Source organism: Pseudomyrmex gracilis, unplaced genomic scaffold, assembly GCF_002006095.1.
Source record: "Pseudomyrmex gracilis isolate BER0280 unplaced genomic scaffold, ASM200609v1 scaffold_3, whole genome shotgun sequence".
NCBI classification, from domain to species: domain Eukaryota; kingdom Metazoa; phylum Arthropoda; class Insecta; order Hymenoptera; family Formicidae; genus Pseudomyrmex; species Pseudomyrmex gracilis.
In genome coordinates this window covers 1,193,202-1,214,048 of record NW_018020587.1, presented here as the reverse complement: position 1 = coordinate 1,214,048, position 20,847 = coordinate 1,193,202, and the positions used below count along the sequence as shown (strand labels likewise).

Sequence of the window (20,847 nt, the reverse complement as noted above, 5' to 3'; positions counted from 1 at the left end):
TATGATCGGTCAGTTCCGCGGAACTTGTTTGAATGACTCTTGTGATGTGTCACTAATTGCGCCTTTGGATTCGGTGTAATAAGTATTAGAGGTTTTGTTTTACAAGTGAAATATTTAGAAAATCTTTTATGATGAAAGAAAAGAATCAACAATCGAAATGTTATCGTTTTCATCTTCTGTGAAGAAAAACAAACCAGGCAAGGTAAACGATGAATAAAAATAAATAATTTGTAGCATATTAGAGGTTAGATATACTTAAAGTAAATTATATAGTTTTCTCAAGTTTAGAATGTCTTTTGGTATGAGTTTACTGTGAAAAAAATATGTAGAAATTTAATAAATTGATTTGATTATAATGAGTAAATATTGTTTTGATACAAAAAAAATAGTTAAAATTATATCTTCAAAGTTGGTTATTGCTTTTTTGTCAAACGTCTTTCATCTTTTTTATTTGTACTTTCAGATGACCCACAGAGATCAGAGAATCCTAGTTATCAATTTGTACAAAAAATTAAAAATAAATAACCCAACAATTTCATATAAAGATATTGTTCATCAATTGGCAGAAGACAGAGGTATTGGAACTCATAGTGTAAGAAAAATATTGTCGGAATATAAGCGTTCACATACAGTTACATCTCCAAATAAAACGAAACATCGTCCAACTTTCAAAGAAAAAGTCGACGAATGTGACAAAACTGCCATTCGGAGAAAAGTTCACGAATTTTATTTTAATAAAGATCTACCAACGTTAAATAAACTTCTGCAAGCTGTAAACAATGATGAAAATCTGCCAAACTTTAAACAAACAACCTTCTATTCATTGTTAAAAGAACTAAACTTTACTTACACTAATCGCGTTCTAACAGAAAGAGATGATATTATTATTTGGAGGAGAAACTATTTGAGATCTATTAGGAGATTTAGAGAAGAGGGTCGACACATTTATTACATGGGCGAGACTTGGATTAGTAGTGGTGACGTCACAAATAAAGTGTCGAAGGATGAAACACCTGAGAAAAACGCATTTCTCCAAGAAGAAGAGTTGACTGCGGAACCAGCTACTCCAAGAAAAAAAGACAAAGGATTAATTGTTTTGCATATTGGCAGTGCTGCTGGTTTTGTTTCTAACGGACTTCTATGTTTCGAATCGATAAAAAATACAAGAGATCACCACGATGAAATAGGCGGCGACACATTTCTTCAATGGTTTGAAAATATTTTACCATTACTAGAAAAGAAAGCTGTTATTGTCGTGAACAACGCTACGTATTATTCTACGAAGAAGGAAAACCTGCCGAATACTTCCTGGAAAAAAACCGATATAATAAGATGGTTGGAAAATAAAGGAAGAGAAGTATTAGAGAATATGACAAAGGCCGAACTATTGCAAATTGTTACACACGACAAAGACAAGTTTGATAAATATGTCATAGAAGAAATAGCAAGAGCAAATAATAAGAAGGTTCTCAGATTACCTCCACATTATTGCGAACTCAATCCGATTGAAATAATATGGGCAATGGTTAAGGAATATGTGAGAGATAACAATACTACTTATAATCTAGAAGATGTACAACTATTACTCAACCAAGGTATTGAACAGATAACAGCTGAAAACTGGTGTAAATGTATTAAGCAAGTCAGAGATGAAGAGAAAAAGATGTGGGAGGTCGACAATATAGCTGATACATTGATAGATGCATCATTAGCAAATAATTCTCACACAGTAATTACTGTTACAGACAGGACCTTCGATAGCGATTCCGATGTCTTTGATAGCGATTTTTAATTCTATTCTGTGTTGTAAGTATTCAGGATGTGTGAACTTTTATTAGATGGCTCGATTATTTTCTATATGTATATATGCATATTCATATAGAAATACATATTCACGAATATGTATTTTATTGTGTTATGTCAGATTATGATTAAATTTAATTACGATTTAAATTTACATTGCGTTATTTCACTCGCTCAAATTTCTAAGTTCGGATTCAAGTGTGCCGTATTTACGGTATATACTAAGTAGCGCTATTTTCATTTTGCCCGCTTCTATTCGCAGACCGAAAATTCTCATTGAACTCGGCGCATATGATATATGCACATATGCAATATACGTGATAAATAAGTCAAAAAAAAAAAAAATATATATATATATATAATATGATAGAGTTGATATATTTATTAACACATGTTGAGATCGATTTGATCAACGTGATTGGTTAATTCTGCAAGACCTGCGCGTCTGCGTCTTATGTGAATAGGCTTTTATACACGAGATGACGCGGTGCTATAACGCATGCGTGTAAGTTTAGTTTGGTTAGGTTAGGTTAGAGTACTTCACGTGTAGCATGTGCATCAAGTACGTAAAAGACTTGCCGTGTACAAGGTTAAGGTAATTTCTCTATCTTTGAAACAGTATACGTTAGTTATTCCAATTTGAAAACATGTCGGAAGTGCGAAAGACCGAAGGAAAGAAGCGAAAGAAGAAACGTTCGTCTGCACAAATGGCGAAGAAATTCGCTCGACGTCGGACAGACACGTCCGGGCAGAATCTGGACCAGGATACCTATCATTATTTGCTGCGTATCGTCGACGTGATACGCAAGGATTTCCCCACGTCCGACGAGCGGACGTTGTTCGTGAAGAATGTCTACAAAGAAATGGCGGGTCGTGAGGTCGAATACGCCTGCAGTCAAATTGGATCGCGCGTCATGGACTCTCTCCTGAAATACGCTAGTCTGGAAGACATTCAGAGATTGATGAAAGCGCTTGAGTCTTCTCTGAGGAAACTTCTGAACGACAAGTTTGCCAGTCACGTTCTACAGAAGATGATAGAGGTCTGCGCCGATCGAGGTAACAGGATTTTGGACAAAGACAAAGCTGCAAAGAACAAGATGAAGAGCAAGGAAGACGCTGTTGTTGAGCCGGACGAGGTAAAAGTTTACAACAATATTGTTTTGAAGCTGAGCAAATATATCCTCAATAATGTGGAAGAGTTCGTGTCTGACACGTACGCCAGTCACGTTGTATGTACAGCCATAGAATGTCTAGCAGGTTTAATTGATCCTGATAGTGAGAACAGTAAGAAATCTGCCGCTACCTGCCTCGCGAACAGACGTCCCGTGATACGGGAGTATACGGATCTGTTGGTGCAAACCTGTAATCGATTGCACAAATGGCCACAGTTTTACGAGCTTACACAGAACAAACAATGTTTCTTGGTGCACTGTATTTTGTACTCGTTGAAAGATGTCAATTCCAAGTTAATAAACGCCATTATTAGCAATATTATAAAAACTTGTTCCGAGATAAAACCATCGTTTCAAAACGAGGATCTAGCAAATACAACTTCCGAGGAGATTTCCATCAGGCTATTGGAAACTTGTCTGATAACCGCGGATCTGAAGTCTTACGAGAAGTTGTATAAAACATTCTTCGCTGGAAAGTTAAAGATGATGTCTTTGGCGCAAACTACAAACTTCAGTGTGCAGAGACTGTTGGATCGCTGCAGCACCAAAGAAAATCTGGAGCAAATATTCGAAGAAATATCGGAACATCTGCCGGAAATTTTCAAGCTGGGTTTCACCGGTATACTGGTCAGTATCGGAAACGCTTGCGCGAGATTGCAGACGAAGCAGGGCGCATTCGTCACCGCGATAATCAAGCTGCTGGAGTGCGACAAAACCGAAGACGCGACACAACTGATACGATGTATGGTAACTTTGAAGACTTCGACTCAACTGAAGGAGTCGAACGATCCGCCTCTCACGTTGCACGGTAGTCTGATAACGCAAGCTATCCTGAATTTTAACAAGCCTATCAAACTCGTCAACTCCATACTCGCAATGAACAACGAACAATTGTTACGGTTATTTGACAATGCGATGGGCAGTCACATTCTGGACGCCTTCATGGACAGCAAGTACATCGGCGAGAAGAGCAGGGAGAAGTTGCACAAGGTTTTGCGCGGTGTTTGGGAGGAGTTGGCCAAGAGCAAGTACGGATCCAGATGTTTGGACAAGATGTGGTTGTCGGCGAATATGAACCAAAAGCAAACCATCATGGAAGAATTGGTCGCGGCCGGTGAATCCTTGAGATCCACACAATCGAGCAAGATCATCTTCAACAAACTGGACGTTTCTCTGTTCGCGAGAAACAAAAAAGATTGGATGGACGCGCAGAGAAAAGGAGACAAGACCCAAGCGCTGTTTGCTGATATTATCGGAAAAAAATAAATCGGGAAAAAAATATAATATAACGCAATTTTATTTATATTTAATGTTATGTTTTTTTTAAATAAGAGGTAAAGGTCCAATACAGAATGTCCATGTGTTAAGATATGATTTTATTGTAAAACATGATCAGACGTTTCGATCCCTGAGTTGGATCTTTTTCAATGAACAATTTTAATCGACCAATACTTAGATAATTATTTATTTTTGTATGCTGACAACTTATCTGCTTTGAATACTTGAGTGAAAAGATCAATTTTTGTTATTGTTTATTATAAACTAAATTTTGTTGGCAATTTTAATTACTTTGTAAACATTTTTTATAGTTATTCACTGGCTCGTATTGGTCCTTTGCTTATTATTGACAATTTCACGAGCGGACTATAGTGACTTTCATTTTTTTTCCGTTAAATAAATGGCAATATCTTTTTTGAAATCATTGAAAAAAAATGACAAGGTGTGTAATAAAAAAAAACGTCGTTCTGAGACATAGAATAATCCATATATATTTTGTTAGTTTATAAATACATTTTATATATATAATATATCCATCATACATCCCCGCAACACAATGTGTCTAGGAAAAATTACAACAATTCGTAGTCTAGATTTGAGCAAAGTTCTCTAAACTCGTATATAATCGATAAAATCTGCTTTTATCCTCCCGCGTGACTAGAGACTTAAATATATATAATACATGATAATCGTTTATCCTGAGGTGTGTGTGTGTGCGCGAAGTAAAAGATTCGTTACGCTAGTCGTTGCAATTTATTAAACTTATCAATTGACTAGGATAAAATCGATGTGACTTCGCGAACGAAGCGTTTCGAGACGAAATCAAATCGCGTGGTTTTTATGTGTGTGTATGTATGTGTGTGTTAAATACGTGATGCGTTTTATTCTCGCGACACACGTGTTGTTTTTTTTTTTTTTTTTTTCATAATCTGTGGCGTTAAGACATCGAGACACGAAAAGTTGTATCGATAAAAAATTTATATCAAGTCGTGCACAACGTCTCGTGGATTTTTATAATATATCATCGCGTGTATTTGACACACGTCTGAGGGAAAAAAAAAAAGAATTTTTTTTCTGTGCCGAGTTTGTGCAGAAAGAAAAATGCATTCGCTATAATCGCGTGAAAGTTCGCTAATTAGACAAGTACGTCGTAAAGAATTTGATTCGCTAATGGCGAAAGAAATCTCTACTCTAATAGAAAGAGAGAGTTTATCTCCGTAAACGCTACGTTTTTTGTTTTTTTTTTATTGCTAATAATGTCGACTCGGAACAGTAACGAAAAATTCGTTACGCAACACGCGCACATTTGCCCGACTCGTTGAATTCAATTGTTTTATCTATTATTAATTCTCTCGGTTGCGCGAAAGCCGTTGTGAGAAAACACGCATATTATTTTCTATTGTTTGATGTAATTCTAGATAATAAGTGGAGATCTGTGTGATACTTCGGTAAAGAGAGATAGAGAGATAGAGAGAGAGAGAGAGAGAGAAGAGATGAAAAGAAGAACGGCTGACACGATGATGAGATAAACACGTGTACATTTACGACAGTGTGTGCTGTGCGTTATTATATTTCGGCTCTATCTATATATATCCGGAAAAACGCAAAACACCTACGTGGTTTACGCTATTTGACGCGAAATCAGTTTGCCCGTTTTGCAATCAATTGAAGTGAAGTCTCGAAGCACACATTTATCAAACTTCCCGACGTTTTACTCGAGGCGCGTGTGTAAATCGAGTTACCTAAGAAGTTTACTCGCTCTCGCACACATGTCCGTTTTTAATGATCACGTTTGATCTCAGTGGCGCGAAAGCGTAAACTTTAAAATTCTCGATACATGTATACACTTGAACGGTACAAATCCTCGAGGAGACTCCAATATTTTTTTTTTTTTTTTATCAATTAGATTAGAATCACTTCAGCGATTTATGTTAAAATTACAATAGAAATTTCGAGCATGTCAAGAAGAAAATCTCTGGTCGGTTTCGTGGAAAAAGAAAGAACGTAAGAGAGAAAGAGAGAGAGAGTACGCAGAAGATGTATGATCAGGGAACTCTGCAAAAAAATTAATTAAAGCGGCATTGGCAGGAATTTTATCTCGCGATCGTGTGAATATTTTATTTTCCAAAAAAATGGAAATCGATTTTTTCTGCTTTCCGAGAAGCGACGGGAAACGAATGGAAACGAAATGGTAAAATTCCGATTTTGAAAATTGATGTTTGATTTTACACGAATAAATTCCTCTCGGTTTTAATTCATCGATTTTTTTTTTGCAGAGCAGTCCTGGAAATCTCTCAACGCGACTCGTAGTCAATCGTTCTAACGGGGTTGCGGCCCCCCGTATTGCTTCTCGCGCCGCGACGTCACTTTCCCTTCGAGACTCCGACGGACGGCACCGGCGTGGCGTCGACCTCGTTCACGCTCGCGGAGAGATTGCGCGGATCGGTCGTGATTCTCGGCGGACTGCGCGAGGCCGATCTGCGCGGTTCGCGCGGCGGCAGATTATTGCAGGTCGTGTGATGACCGGCTTCCCAGTCGCGATGTTGGCAGAAGGAGCCGCAGTATCGTGCGATTCCGCAGCCGCCGCAGGTCTCCAGAGCGGGTCTGCCGCAATTCCAACAGCTCTAGAAGAAAAAGAAACGAGGATTTGACATGTTTTCTTCAGAGTTTCTCCGAAGAGAGATCGATCGATCGTACTTACGGATCCCATTACGCTGGTGAGATGTATATCCTTCTCGTCCTCGGTGGTCGACGGCGCCGAGTTTGATGTTGTCGTTGGCGTCGTCCTGGCCTCGACCGCGCTCGAACTTCCATGAACCCTCAGGAAGGAGCTCTGGCGCAGACTGCTGTGGTTCCTCTGGGACATCGGAAGATCCAACAGCCGATGAACCCTCAAACGTTCGCTCGCTCTGGATTCCGCGACCGCAACAGCCACGGCACGTTGCACTTCTGCCACTGCGGCTCTTTTCACTTCCAACACGGCTTCTTCTATGAAAGTAATTTCCAATCAAATCAACTTCCGATTGGCATGTACATCCTTGTGTTAGTATTCGTAAACAAACAAAAACAATACAATCTAACATAAAATATAACGAAGATACCGACCGGCTCTTCGTTTGACTTCGGCTACTTTGTCCTCGGTCGCCTTGATCGTTTGCGCGACGATCTCCCCGGAAAGTCGCTTCAAACTACCGTCTCGGTCGTTAGTGGACGACTCGACCTGCGCGCCGTTGGTCGACGAGGGATTGTTGCCATTGGCGTTGTTGCTTGTGCCATTTTGCGCCGCGACCATACCCGGTGGTGGTGCCGCAGCCGCTGGACTGGAGCATCCTCGTCGCTGGAGGATCGCCAGCGCTCTCTTGGTCTTCTCAACCATGCCGAGGATGCAGTTGAGCATCACGTGGATGTTCTTCCACTCGTCGTCGAGACTGCCGCCGTTCTGGATCTGCAGCCCGTGGCTCATCGGCTGCTGCGGCTGTTGCGCGAGGTGATGCGGCGTCGAGAACGCATTTATTTGATTAATCTGCACGAGACTAGGCGGCAACGGACTTGGCCCGTGGCCGTGGCCGTGCGCGTGACCTTGAATCGATCCGCTCGAGGAATGCAGCGGATGATACCAGCAGTAAGACGGATCCGTCGGTTGCTGTTGTTGTTGTTGCTGTTGCTGCTGCTGATGGTGATGGCTCCACGGATTGGTGGACCTCTTGCCGTACACCGGCATGTCGTCTAGGAGCGCACCGTTCTCGTAGTACCTGCGAAGTATTTTGCAAAAGTATGAAGAGAAAACATTTATTTAAAATTGTTTTTACTAAAAACAGTCATAATTAAAATTGGAAGAAACTCGCGAAGAAAAAGATTAGATATATTTCATTCACTTTTTAGAATATCTTTTTCTCTCCCTCTTTTTCTCTTGGAATGTAAATTCTTTAACTCCCTCGATTCTCCGCTCGCCATAGAACATCTTTTGCACATTGTTCGGGCATCCGGCATTGCGCGCGAGAATTGTCTGCGAAATCAAAGACGCCGGGTCTCTCTGCGTATAGAGACCTATGTGCACACCTATACTATTCGTCAACACGTGTGCGCCGTGGTGTGTATTAGCAGGATGCCGATAGGCACTCGAGGCAAGTTCGTCGAGGTACTCGTGGTAGGGCGACGGGGGTGGTTTGGGCTCGCGCGCGGAGGGGCGCGGCGAGGGGTCGCTCGGGAAAGGTGGTGCCCCGATGATATATGGAAACGTCACCGGCAGACATATCGAGAGGAGGCCAGGGTGGCATTGCCAGGGCGCACACCGCGTTTTGTCGCCTTCGTATTCGCTTCGCTGCCCCCCTTCCCTCCGCACACACCGCCTCTTTCTCCCCCCTCGTCTACATATCATTCTGACCGGAAATTCCAGTCGTCCGGCACTGATTTCATCAACACCTCGGCACTCGCATTGGCGATGACACCGTGAAACGCGCGCATTAAGAAATAGCTCAATCACGCCGACATATATAGATTTTTTTGAAAAAGAGAGAGAAAAAAGTTGTTTGCACAAATGTGAAAAAAACTGATGCGCTAAGAAAATTTACAAGTCGTCGAAAAATTGATGACGCGGCATTTCTTACTGTACAAGCTCTTTTATTTTTAAGATTTTTTTTTAGTAGCTTGAGAATCGTTTTCGCGCGCGAATTACCGAATATGAGCAAATTGTGCTGAGCGTCGCTGTGCGGGGAATTTCGCATTAATGGCCGTTCGATCGCGATAAATGCCGCCGAGAAGTGCAGGCGGCCGGCGGCCAAGATTTTTTCCGAAACGACGGCATTCTGCGGTTTGGCAAGCGTAATAGGCGCGCGTGTACGCGCAGATGCGTGGCGTTTCGTCATTCGCGTGCGAGTTATTGCAGTTGGACGAGCGAGAAGATTCCGCGCGATCTTTCGCCGCGGCGCGATCTCAGCGAGATAATTTACGACTCTCGCCGTAACTACAGATGATATTCCTCCGCGTTGTGATCGCGCGTGGAGAGCGAACTTTACGAGAGACGTGATGTACGTGCCGTAAAATTATAAATAAGAAGACGCACGATCCCACGTACATACACCGAATTCGAAGATAATTTTGCGCTGCAATTTTCCATGAACGATTTCCCGACGATACGAGAAATGTGCACATTCGTCCTCGGAACTGTGTCGCGTTCTATTATTCAAGCCGATAGTTGCATCACGATATATCTCTTCGCAAAGACAAGCTTCGTGCGAAACATGATCTTGATACGAGATCAGTAACAACGTCGTTCAGTTATTTTTCACAACACGTACTCTATCTGCTTATACAATATTAACCAAACAAAACAATTGCGTAATCGACTTGAAGAGAAATTTTTTAACAAATTAAAAAAAATAATACTTTGTACAATCCGCTTCGGCGCTCCCGAGAAATCATTTACAACCTGAAAAAACCATCCGTCCTGAACTTGGTTTCTGTTTGCGACTTACGGGGTGTCGGAGGCACGGCGCTTCGGTGCGTGAGCCGCGCCAGGATAATGATGCAACGCGCCCGCGGTGTTACTGCCCGCCGCGTGCTGAATTGCGCCCACGCCGGGATTAGAATTCGAGCGCATCGCGTAATGAGCGGAGCATTGATTACCACCCGCGATCCCGTTCGCGCCGCCGTGCTCGCCAAAGACCTCGACGGATTCGCCGGACGGGACCAGCCCGACAGCCTCCAGGACAGCGGATTCGTTGGACCGGAGGAATTGCGCACAGCTCTGCAAACACAAGGTACGTATTGGGTACATTCTCATTAATTCCTTTCCGTTATATATATTTACATGTACAAATATATGTAATATATATATATATATATATATATATATATATATTTATACAAGAATATTTTATATAAATATATATTTATATTATAATGATCAGTAAAATAATATAATCAATATATATTTTCAATATCATGTTTAATATTAAAATAACGGTGTCGGTAAAATAAATTTTCGAATTGTACGTGCAATAAGAAATTTCACAAAAAATAAATCCGATGTCAACCATCGGAAAATAGGAACGCATTAGGATGCTAGTGTTACGATCAAGTTTTTTCCCCGAATAGGTTCGCAAGCCAAAGATTGATTGGCCCTACCCAATCACACATCGGTTTCGACTTTTAATATTCGTTTCACCGCTTTCTTTATCGTCGTTTCTGCCATTCGGGTACGCCCGGTAGTCGAAGTTCTCTTCGTGGAGTCCTCTCTCTTGCCCCCAATATCGAAGTCGGCACGGCAGGGGTGGGATTTATCGCTTCTAATTCAATATCGGTACCTTCCAATCTCCCTTTTGCCACTTTTCGTTCCCTTCCTTTTCGGTCTCTTTCGCTTTCACGACTTGCAATTAACGATCATCGATCGGCATACACGCGATAATCACTTAGGCAATGTGTGTGTTTGTGTGTGTGTGTATGTGCGTGCGTGTGAAAACGTTTGTACTTGACAGTTCGTTGTCTCGAAGCTTCCGCTTAATTATCGACGAGGTGATACCTTGAGATATAAAAAAATCGAACAAATCAAATTCTTTGCATACATTAGAAAATCATATGTAAAAAACAAAAAAATTATTTATCCAAAAAAGTCCAGAAAATTAGTCAAGACGTACGTTCAAACGAATGCGAGGTGTGTTTTGACGACATTTCGCGAAATATAAATCTCGCAAGAAATTTCGCGGGATTTACATGTATATGACACAGTCGAGTGTCGTCACGAAGGAGAGAACGGAAAACTGGAAAACCGAGTCGTCGCGCGACGCGCGCCTCTCTGCGACTTTCGATCCTCACGCGCGCGCCTTCCTCATCGCGCGCCGGCAGAAATGTAAATGTCCGCTATTAATTTGCAATTCGTTACCTCACCGTGAACGTTCTGTCGCACTGGCGCCCGCGCCTCGACTCTTTCCGTTTCACTCGCCTTCGAGACGGGCAACAGCTGCGGACAGTAGCATAAGCGGGAAGCGGCGCGGCTGCTATTAATCCCCCGCGCGCTCGAATTTCGCGGCGTCGTGGAAATTAAAGATGCGCCGCGTGTATATCGATTGAAAACGACGAGCTCGCCCACGTTGAAACTTGCGACTCGCAAATGCTCCTTTCCCCGCCCTCTTCCTTCTTTTCTCAACGTCCAAAGAGATCTCTCGCACAAATATTCTTATTTTCGACACACAGATTTGCATAAAGAGAAACAAAAAGCGCATTTTCTTCGACATTAATTTCGACGCAAAATTCCGCATGAACGCAATATCGTCTCGTTAAAATACGAAAAGTCCTTTCCTTTTCGTACTTTTTGGCAGACAAATAATCGCGCGAGAACGCCGGACCGGAATATTCGAATCGGCCAATGCACACACGAACGGTGTTCAGCATATAAGGATTAAATCGTACATCCGCGGATTTAACGATAAGGGACGGGAAGGAAGGACGGTACGTGTAAAGGGATAATTTTAAGAACGAGATTATATGTACAATTACGGACCAACAGTTTCGCGCGAGCACCGCCGATATAATTCTTTAAAATGCAGCGTTATTTAATCGCTTCCTCCCTCTCTTGCACAATTTCCTTCTACCAAAGCCTAAAATATCTTTCATAAAAAAAAAAAAAAAGAGCTCTGGAGATTTTGCACAAATTTATGCGACTGCCACTTTACATATCTATTTAAAGTACACCTATCGATTTTTTTCTTCAAAGTTTCTCGCGAGAAAATGATGTTTGATGACAAAAGAATCGGTCAATCAATTATTACATATCTACAAATTATTGATCGCAATTTACGTATAGATACGGTCGAGCGCACACGTACGCACGTGATCGCGTATCACGCGCGATATCGCGTGACATTTAAACCCCCCTACGTATATCTCGCGTGTATATCTCCGTGGCGTTTTCTCGACGATAAGAGCGAGAGAGAGAAAGAGAGTAAAAATCCGTATATAGGCTTGCCGCTTTTTTTTTTTTTTTTTTCCCTCGCGTCGCTCGTCTCGTTCGCTACATCGCGGAGTCGTGCATTCGTCCATCCATCTTGGAACAGACGGGTGCGCTCCCACCGACGATCGGAAAGTAGCCTGGGAAATTAAAACAGCCCGCCCAGCCGGCTCCGGCCTTGCCTCTCTGTTGATTTTACCGGGTTTTCACTCCCGCGCTTTCGCGACGCGCTCGTTACACAGTACCGCGTGTCCCATCCTCACACGCAATTTCTCACGCAGATTCCACGGTGTATTCAAAAACGATTCCGCTCTCTCCGACGGGATCGTGTCGTTTACTTTGTAATTTTCGCGTCATTCAACGTTCGCTGTGCGGTATCGAAATAAGAGAGATCGATCAAACAAAATATCATATTTCTATCGTACACTCATGCTCGACTTGTAACTTTTTACACACGGTAGATATTATTGCGAGAGACAAACATTGCGATTTATCAAATTCGTTCGAAACTTTATACACAAGTCGTATTAAAAAAAAAAAAATAAAAATAAATTGCATACATTGCACTGCCGTCCCGATTTGAAAAGTAACTTTTTATAATCTGGGAAACCGGCAACTGTGTGAGCGGTCGCTTAGAGAGCTCGGCCTTAAAATTTAACTAATGAATAATCAACTCCAAGTACTTATAGTCTTCATCGTGCGAGATTTTCATATTTTAATTAAGATTTATTCCGTTCGTTTTTTTTTGTTTTGTTTCGGGGGCTTATGTAATTAGACGAGAAAGAGAGAGAGAGAGAGCGATAAAAAAAATTCTTCTCGCGTCTGTTCGTTATCAAAGGCGTACTTTTCGTGATGCTTCTAATAGCCGCAACACCGGTCGCATGATACCGCGGTGAGGTGAACGCGTGAAAGAATTCGACCGGGCGCAGTAGTGCATACAAATTTATGGGCCGGCGCGCGATCCACGCGAAAGAGAGACATCAAACACGTGCGGCATCTTTGGGGAAAGGGCGCGAACCGCATAACAAACGCTTCAGCGATCTTCCCTCGTTCGGGATGCCGCGCGTTCCGCGGCCGCACTCTTGGGATCGGCCACATGCGCCATCGATCTGCCGTTTTGCGGCGACGTAATGTCGTGCGGGAGAAGCGGGCGTCTTCTTCGTCGCCGCGATCCTTCGTCGGGGAATGCGCGATGAAAAAGAACTGGCACGCAACGTATCTATTAACAGCCGGCATGAGCCGCGCCAAATTCCCGAACTGCGTGTTTCTTGCGCGATAGACACAACGGATGATAAAGATAAGATGATAAGATTTTTGTTTGCACGAAATGAAGACAAAAAACCAGACAGCCAGTGATCCAGATTAAAGGTGGACGATCAAATGGCGCACCATAAAACGCAGTGTATTCCGGATGTGACTTCACTTTAGTCACATGACTTTAAAAACGTGACTACTAAAGTACAGTCACGTGACAAAGAGGAGAGCACAAACAACACGTGACTAGTCCACCCTCTTTCTATTTTTCGAGTTTGATTTTCATGCGTTATTTCTGACACCTCTCCATGTGTATTACATGGTTTGTAAGGCGCTTTGTTCCGTTTCCTTGTATGTTGGCGAGTATTGCGACATTTCAATCCGGTTTTTAATCTTATCTAACAGTTAAAAACCTTCGATACATAGACATCATACTTTGATGTTTAGCATGTCTATGTTATCTGTTGTTTTGGTTCGTTGTGCTTGCCGGCGTGCATTGAGCGGTCTTTGTGATGATGACTAGTCGAGCTAGTGCTGAAAATCATCACTAATAAAGTTGATCGAAACGTTCGGAATACACTGCGTTTTATGATGCATTTGATGGTTTATCTTTAACTTGGACCATAGGGCCTCTCTGGACCTCTCTGGTTTTTTGTCTTATAATTTGTTTCATCGAACCGTTATTAATAAATACTATTTATTGTTTTACGATGTTGTTTTTTTTTTTAATATAAAATGAGATGCCTTCAAACAAATTCAAGAAATTACAGAGGTCAAGTTTTTTTTATTTTTATTTTTTATAACTACATGAAAGACTCGTGGAAATTTCAGTTTGAAAAACGTACAAATATGACTTATTCCGACGGACCTTTGCCCCGCGGTGAATAACAATTTTTGTGGCGCGCGGAATGCGCGTCTTCATGCATCGTTACGTGACGCGCGCCACGTTGCACACTGTGAGCGCAGTGATTTATGACCGCCGTGGTGTGGCTTCAATAAAGCATCGGCACTGCTTATGGATCAGGGGCATCACTGTTATTCTCATTGCACCCTTGTGACAGTCTGTCGAATCTGGGAAACCTCGTATGGATACTCTTTCCCCACGCTAACAATAAACTTGCGTCACATCGATATATTAATCAAAACTTTTATATACGCCACATTTTTTTAAATAAATTTTCCGGACGGGTTCTGAAGCATCACGTGGTACACGAATAAAAAGCAATATATGATATATGTCTCTCATTTTATAAAATAATATATTGAACAAAATATTGAACACAATTTTTTCTGCGACTGTGTGTTTCTAAGAAATGATTTGTGAATTAAAAACAAACATAGAATGAAAAAATCAGCCTTACCTGATTATTCGCTCTGGCAGCGTTGCTCAGATCCCTCTGCAACGAGGGCAAAGTATGCTTAAGATATGGCAGGACAAATCCTCGGAGCGGAAAGTTTGTCGCCTCCTGTAACGCCGAATGAAACTCCTCCGCGGTCATGCTACCACTCTGCAATCAAGCCATCACACACAGTTAGCGTGTGTGTGTGTGTGTGTATGTGTGTGTGTGCGCGCAGTTTCGTCGCGCGCGTAATGCTGCAATCTTCGGCAAAAAGACCCCGGATCCCGAGGCGAAACGCGCGGGGAACGTTTCGCGCGCGCGGCTTCAGTCGCGGATTTGGTTTTGCGTTTGTCACGTGCCGCGATCGTTTTACAGTTAAGCACGGTCACCAGATGTCACGTTTCCGGGACGTATGCACGCTCGGTACACACGACGACATTATGCATTATGTACGTACTTTGAATATTTACGAGCTGTTTAACGACACGGCACGGTCGACATCGATTAACTATGCTTTTTTTTCATCTCGTGAGCGGACTTCCCTCCTCCTCTTCATCCTCCCCACCAGTGCGTGCACGCATTGCACATCGCAAAATCGTTATCTGGACGGCGCGGTTCCGTCGCAATCGGACCGCGGATTTTGATGGCCTCATCGTTGTGATAAAATCAACATGGCAACAACAACATCAAAATATACGTACATATATATGTATATATATATATAAATATTATTTTGTAATAGAATCAACGGGCACACGCGAATTGTGCGAACGAAGTATAAAAATTCTCATCGAGAGATTGCGAAACGCATATTTGTTTTTCCCGGATCAAAAGAGGAAGTCGGCGGCTCATTTTAATAACATTTAAGTACAAGTGCGTTTTCCGCTGCTGAAGTGTTTACAGCATATACGCGAATGATAATACATCGTACATGTGTAATAGAATAATTGCGTGTTCCGCAATTTTAACGCGCGACAGAAAACGCCAGCTGGTTTGCGTGTCTTACTTATTGTTGGTACTGAAAGAATTTGTGAGCAAGACCTCTCGCGCACTCTAACATAAGAGGATGCTTGGTCGAGTATCTGATGGAACGCGCGAGATAAACTTACCGAGATTGCCGCACAAGCTAACGGTTCACGTAGCATAAATTGTAGCGAATATACGTGCATCAATAAAAAAAGAAAAAAAAAGTAGAAAATTCCTCAAGAAATCTATTATACTTTTAAATTTAATTATTATACATAAATATATAATATAATAAATAAATAATAAAAATATATATAAAAATATATACACACATAAATAATACAAAAAGCATATAAAAATAAAACAAGATAAAGAAAATTGAGACATATCGGTCGCTGCAGCAGAAAATTCGACATGCTTGGTATAAAAAAAGAGAAAAAAAAACCAATTGCGCGCTAAGACCGAGATCCGCTGTAAAATCGGAATGTCTCATCCACCTACGTACCAGAAGAGTGAGCACCAACGTGCGCACCGTGTCGCCCGTGTCCGCCGAGATGTCGGTCGCAAATTGCACCAAAGTGCCCAGCAGCCTCTTGAGCTTGCCGTGTCCTGCGAAAATGCCGCTGACGCATCTGGACGCGCCGCTGCCGTTCGCTGTCGGTGTCGCGCCATCGCACTGCTCGTCCGTCCTGCAAGACCCGGCATTGGCTGACCCGTCCTCGAGCTCGGGTTTAAGCGACTGCGAGGGTAACGGGCTGTCGTTGTCCGAGGATCTGGACGCGCCTTTATATTCCGATCGGGAACCGTTTGTTTGCTTCTGCTGGACGATCCTTTGATGCTGCGAGGAGGGCGAGTGCGCCTCGGGCTGAGCCGTTTCTTCGCGCGAGGACTTCTCCCGCAGCGCGGAAGAGGAAGAGGAGGAAGTGGGTGCTGCAACGAGATTCGGAATTCTCAAGCACGGACATTTAATTTTTCTAGAGCGGCGGAGTTAATTCTCGACTTGTTTTTTATTTCGTACATCTCTGAGATCTAAGATCCATTTATTTTCACAAAAGAGACCACGAAATTTTTATTTTTATCTCAAGTCGCCGAGACTTTGCCATTTTGCCACGCGCAAATGCAAAGAATCGTCATTTAACAACATATCGATTCCCGATTCGGAGAAAGCTATTTATTTTATTGCGCGACTTTGTGACGGACGGGTCACTCAATAAATTCGCGAAACCAGTTCTCTCGAAGCGCGAGACGGGCATTATTTACACTTGAGACCAAAAGGGCACCATTGAAAGCTCGGAAAGGCACGGGCGACGCCGCAAACGTCCTTTGTATCGCGTATCCTGAGGACGTCAAGCGCGGCGCACGTGGAACGGGCAGCCGTGGATCCGACCGCCACACACTCTTCCGCAACAACACAAACGCGCGCGCATTCACGTCCACATATTTGCATTAACGTTCATATACAGAGAGGCTTGGCGGACGGCGCATGCATCGGCCGCGCGCGTGGGTGCAACGGATAACATGCAATTACGGGCCGTGTCATCCGCCTTGTCTTGTTCCCGTTCCGTGCGCGCGCGTTATCTCTCGTGAAACGCCTGCGGCATGCGTGGCGAAAACGACGAGAGCAATGCCGAGTATGCCGATAACGAAACGTTACAGACACTAACCCCCCGTGGCGCGCTCGGGATTTAACGACGATCGACAGCGACGACCGTCCTTTGCCGAGGCGAGTCTTCCGGGAAAATCGCCGTTTCGTCGCGATCGCGGATCAATCGCGGAGATTATTGGCACAATTCGCTCAACAACTGTAGATTCACGTTCAGAGTTTTTTGTTTTTTTTTTTTAATCTGGGGATATGGGAATTCTATGGTTATTAATTCTAAAAGGATTTTACAACATTTTTCGCCTAAAACTTCCATAACAAGTTCCACATTTTAATATTTTATAATGTTAACAAATTAAACGTATGCGTACTTTATAAAAGTCGAAATATTTTATTTAAAAAAAATTGAAATATCGAAGTAGATATAAAAATTAAAGATGTCAAAAGCAATAATATATGCCTATACAGAATTTGCAAAGAGTGCGCAAAAATCCATCGAAATGTGTAATTTATAGTTCTTCGGCGCTTTTGTTTCAGGAACAATTACGCGATTTGCTATTATTCCCGACCGCCTTGTTTTTCCCTCTCGGGATTACGATGTAATCGCAGCACCGAAGTCGCAATTGCATCCACGAGATGCCATCGCGTGTGATGTAATTCACATGTCGAGAAATTTCCTGCTTTTAGTGCCGCTACACCTGTACGCGCGCGCTTGGCTCGCTCGTAATTGACGGCCGCAGGTATCACATAAACGAGCGTTAAAATGCTATATAATGCGAGGCGCTATAAGCACGCCAACACGAGAGATGCGTAATCGATTAAATCCAAGTATCGGTTAAATCGGTTGAAATTATTTGATTATATTTTATTTGCGCAAAAAAAAACAACCACGTAAAGAAAGTTATCCCGCAACTATCGATAAAATAATCAATCCCCACATCGAGGCAGCATATATGTAATGAGGTGGTGAATAATTGATGCGGCACTCGAACTTCGCACTTACAACGCGCGGGATGACCGTCAAGATAAGACAGTCAATCCATCGATAGAATATGTACGGTCCCATTAAGCTAATGGAGCTGATCGCCACGAGACATTTTTGCGTGGGTGCGTGTTAAACGTATGATAAGGGAGGAAAGAACAGAAAGAGGGAGAAAGAGGGAGAGAGAGAGAGAAAGAGACAAAGGGGAGAAAGGGAGGGTAGAAAGGAGACAGATGATGAGTAAGTAAGAGGTGAAGGAGAGAAGGTCGACGCTACTGTGTCACTACCACCTGACGCCGGTAGCCAGTAGGTAATTACCTGTACCTGAACTCCCGACAAACTAAACTACCTCACGGCTTATGCGATATGACGGAGAGAAGCCTGAGTACACACAAGCGCCTTCGAGCGTCGTCGTCGCTTGCATAAAGGCGAGGAGCTTTAACATGGGTGCGCGCTTCTCGTCGCGATATCCCACGGAAAAAATCAACTTCGATGACCTCGGCAACTTTATGTAAGCCACGATTGCGAGAGCGAAGTTTGCACATCTCCCGCGCGATAGAGAAAAAATAAAGAAGAAAATTTATTTCTGTAACTGTGTGTGCGTTTGTGTACGCTAACTCGCAACACATATCGCGATTTATATAATCTCTCGAGCCGCGGTCTGTTAAATTAGCATTTATCGATTCTCAAAGTGCATCTTTTGTACTGTCGTGTTCTTTTTTTTTTTTTTTTTTTTTTAATACAAAACGGCATACGATACATTGGCGGGACTGGTCTTCGTCCGTTAGCTGTTCCCGACTTAATTGTTCCGCTCGTATAGAGGCCGGGGAGACAGGTGAAACAGCGCTCGTAATAGCAATCCGTAAATATTCAGCCGTAACATTTGTAATAATANTTTTGTACTGTCGTGTTCTTTTTTTTTTTTTTTTTTTTAATACATATATAAATAATTTACCTTGCGCGGCTCTCTCTTCTTCCGTTATCTGTCGGCGAATTAATTGTTCCGCTCGTATAGAGGCCGGGGAGACAGGTGAAACAGCGCTCGTAATAGCAATCCGTAAATATTCAGCCGTAACATTTGTAATAATATTATTCGATCGTTAATACACCGTAAATACGCCGATATAAATGTTGCGTCTCTGATATTTATTCGCTGTCATGATTTATTAACGTTAACGTCGTTTGCGCGAGCCGTTCGACAGTCGGAAGTCAAAGTAAAATAACGAATTTAATTAATCGGCATTAAGCGGCAAACGGCAAGCGCTTCCTCTTAATCGGGACACGGTGCATGTATCGGCAAATTTGTCAGGAGGGGGAGGAGGAATAATTCTCTCGGGATGCGCGCATTTCGATTTCAGAGCGGTTCAAATGCGGCCGGACGTGGCGATAGGGTACGGGTTTCCTCACCAACGACGATGACTTTACGATACGGAATCGTGCGGAGCGCGATACATCTCACAATAATGGCCATCCTATGCGGGTGCAAGCATCCAGGATTCATTCATTCTAAATCGCGATGTCCCAATGCGCCGACGATTAAGTGGGTGACGTGATAAAACGGAGATTAATTATCCGAGAACGCGATTCGAGAATCGTCATCACACGGACGCGCGCACACGTTCTTCATTTTTTTCTTCCGAAAGGCTCGAAGCGCGGGTCGCGTCACGCAACTATGTATTTCTCCCGAAATAAATTTATAATTGCAATTATGCCGTACGGCCGCGGTATAATAACATGCAAATAATACGCGAACACTGTAATTATGTAAATAGATTGTAATGAAGTAATTAACAAACGTGATTATTGTCATACAGAGAGGCGGAATTATTATTATTTCAACCTCTCCCCGGTCGTGGGGGTAAAATCATTATAATATCAATTGTCATATCTGACGACAATTGATACACCGTATATTTTAATTATTTCGTGAAACCAAACGAAAATCAACTGAAACGTTCGGAAAATTCTTTTAAACGGGCTTTGTAATCCCACGTTGTTGCGGAACAAAAGTTACATTCAATTAAAATATAAGTACACACACACATACACATGATTTTCAGTCGTAAATCTTCGGAGAGGGAGGAAAGAGGAGGATATATATATATATATAGGCGTGCACAGGTGCGCGGATGCTGACGGTTGCCACACACGCAGGTATTGTCAAAGTTCTCTTACCGTCCAAGGTTAAAGACCGTGCAGGAGCATGTGCGCGACACGCGAATGTTTAATCAGCGTCGCGTTGTGATTGCACGCGACTGTCACTCAACTTCTGCGACGAGTGGTGCAATCTTGCCGATGCAACGCGCGTCTTTTGCTCGTGTCGCGCGCGCATGTATCCGTGCGCGTGTTCGTACGCGTACATGTATGTACATACAAGAATCCCGGAGAGGACGGGGTATTCTAGCTGATGGTAATGGTACAGTCGCTACCACCGCTGTTTCTAGTGCTGGTACTGCTGCCGCCGCCGCTGCTGCTGCTGCTGCTGCTGCTGGTGCTGCTGTTGCTGC

General features: G+C 42.8%; 2 protein-coding genes across 3 annotated transcripts in view; one reads left to right on the top strand and one right to left on the bottom strand.

Annotated features, from left to right (window-relative positions):
- Positions 1–29: 29 nt before the first annotated feature.
- Positions 30–4,724, top strand: LOC109854884 (nucleolar protein 9). The gene is made up of 2 exons (XM_020428465.1): positions 30–202; positions 464–4,724. The coding sequence occupies exon 2, from the start codon at positions 2,451–2,453 to the stop codon at positions 4,239–4,241; it is 1,791 nt and encodes a 596-aa protein (XP_020284054.1). The 5' UTR covers positions 30–202; positions 464–2,450; the 3' UTR covers positions 4,242–4,724.
- Positions 4,725–5,157: 433 nt separating this feature from the next.
- LOC109854867 (protein CBFA2T3) overlaps positions 5,158–20,847 on the bottom strand; it is a 44,150-nt gene continuing 28,460 nt past the window's right edge. For both annotated transcript variants that reach the window (XM_020428429.1, XM_020428438.1), the window contains exons 3-8: positions 16,264–16,688; positions 14,814–14,960; positions 9,728–9,999; positions 7,359–8,005; positions 6,955–7,241; positions 5,158–6,877 (exon numbers count right to left, since the gene is read on the bottom strand). In XM_020428429.1, coding sequence (XP_020284018.1) covers positions 6,617–6,877; positions 6,955–7,241; positions 7,359–8,005; positions 9,728–9,999; positions 14,814–14,960; positions 16,264–16,688 — 2,039 coding nt within the window. In that variant the 3' untranslated portion in view covers positions 5,158–6,616. The remainder of the gene's footprint in view (positions 6,878–6,954; positions 7,242–7,358; positions 8,006–9,727; positions 10,000–14,813; positions 14,961–16,263; positions 16,689–20,847) is intronic.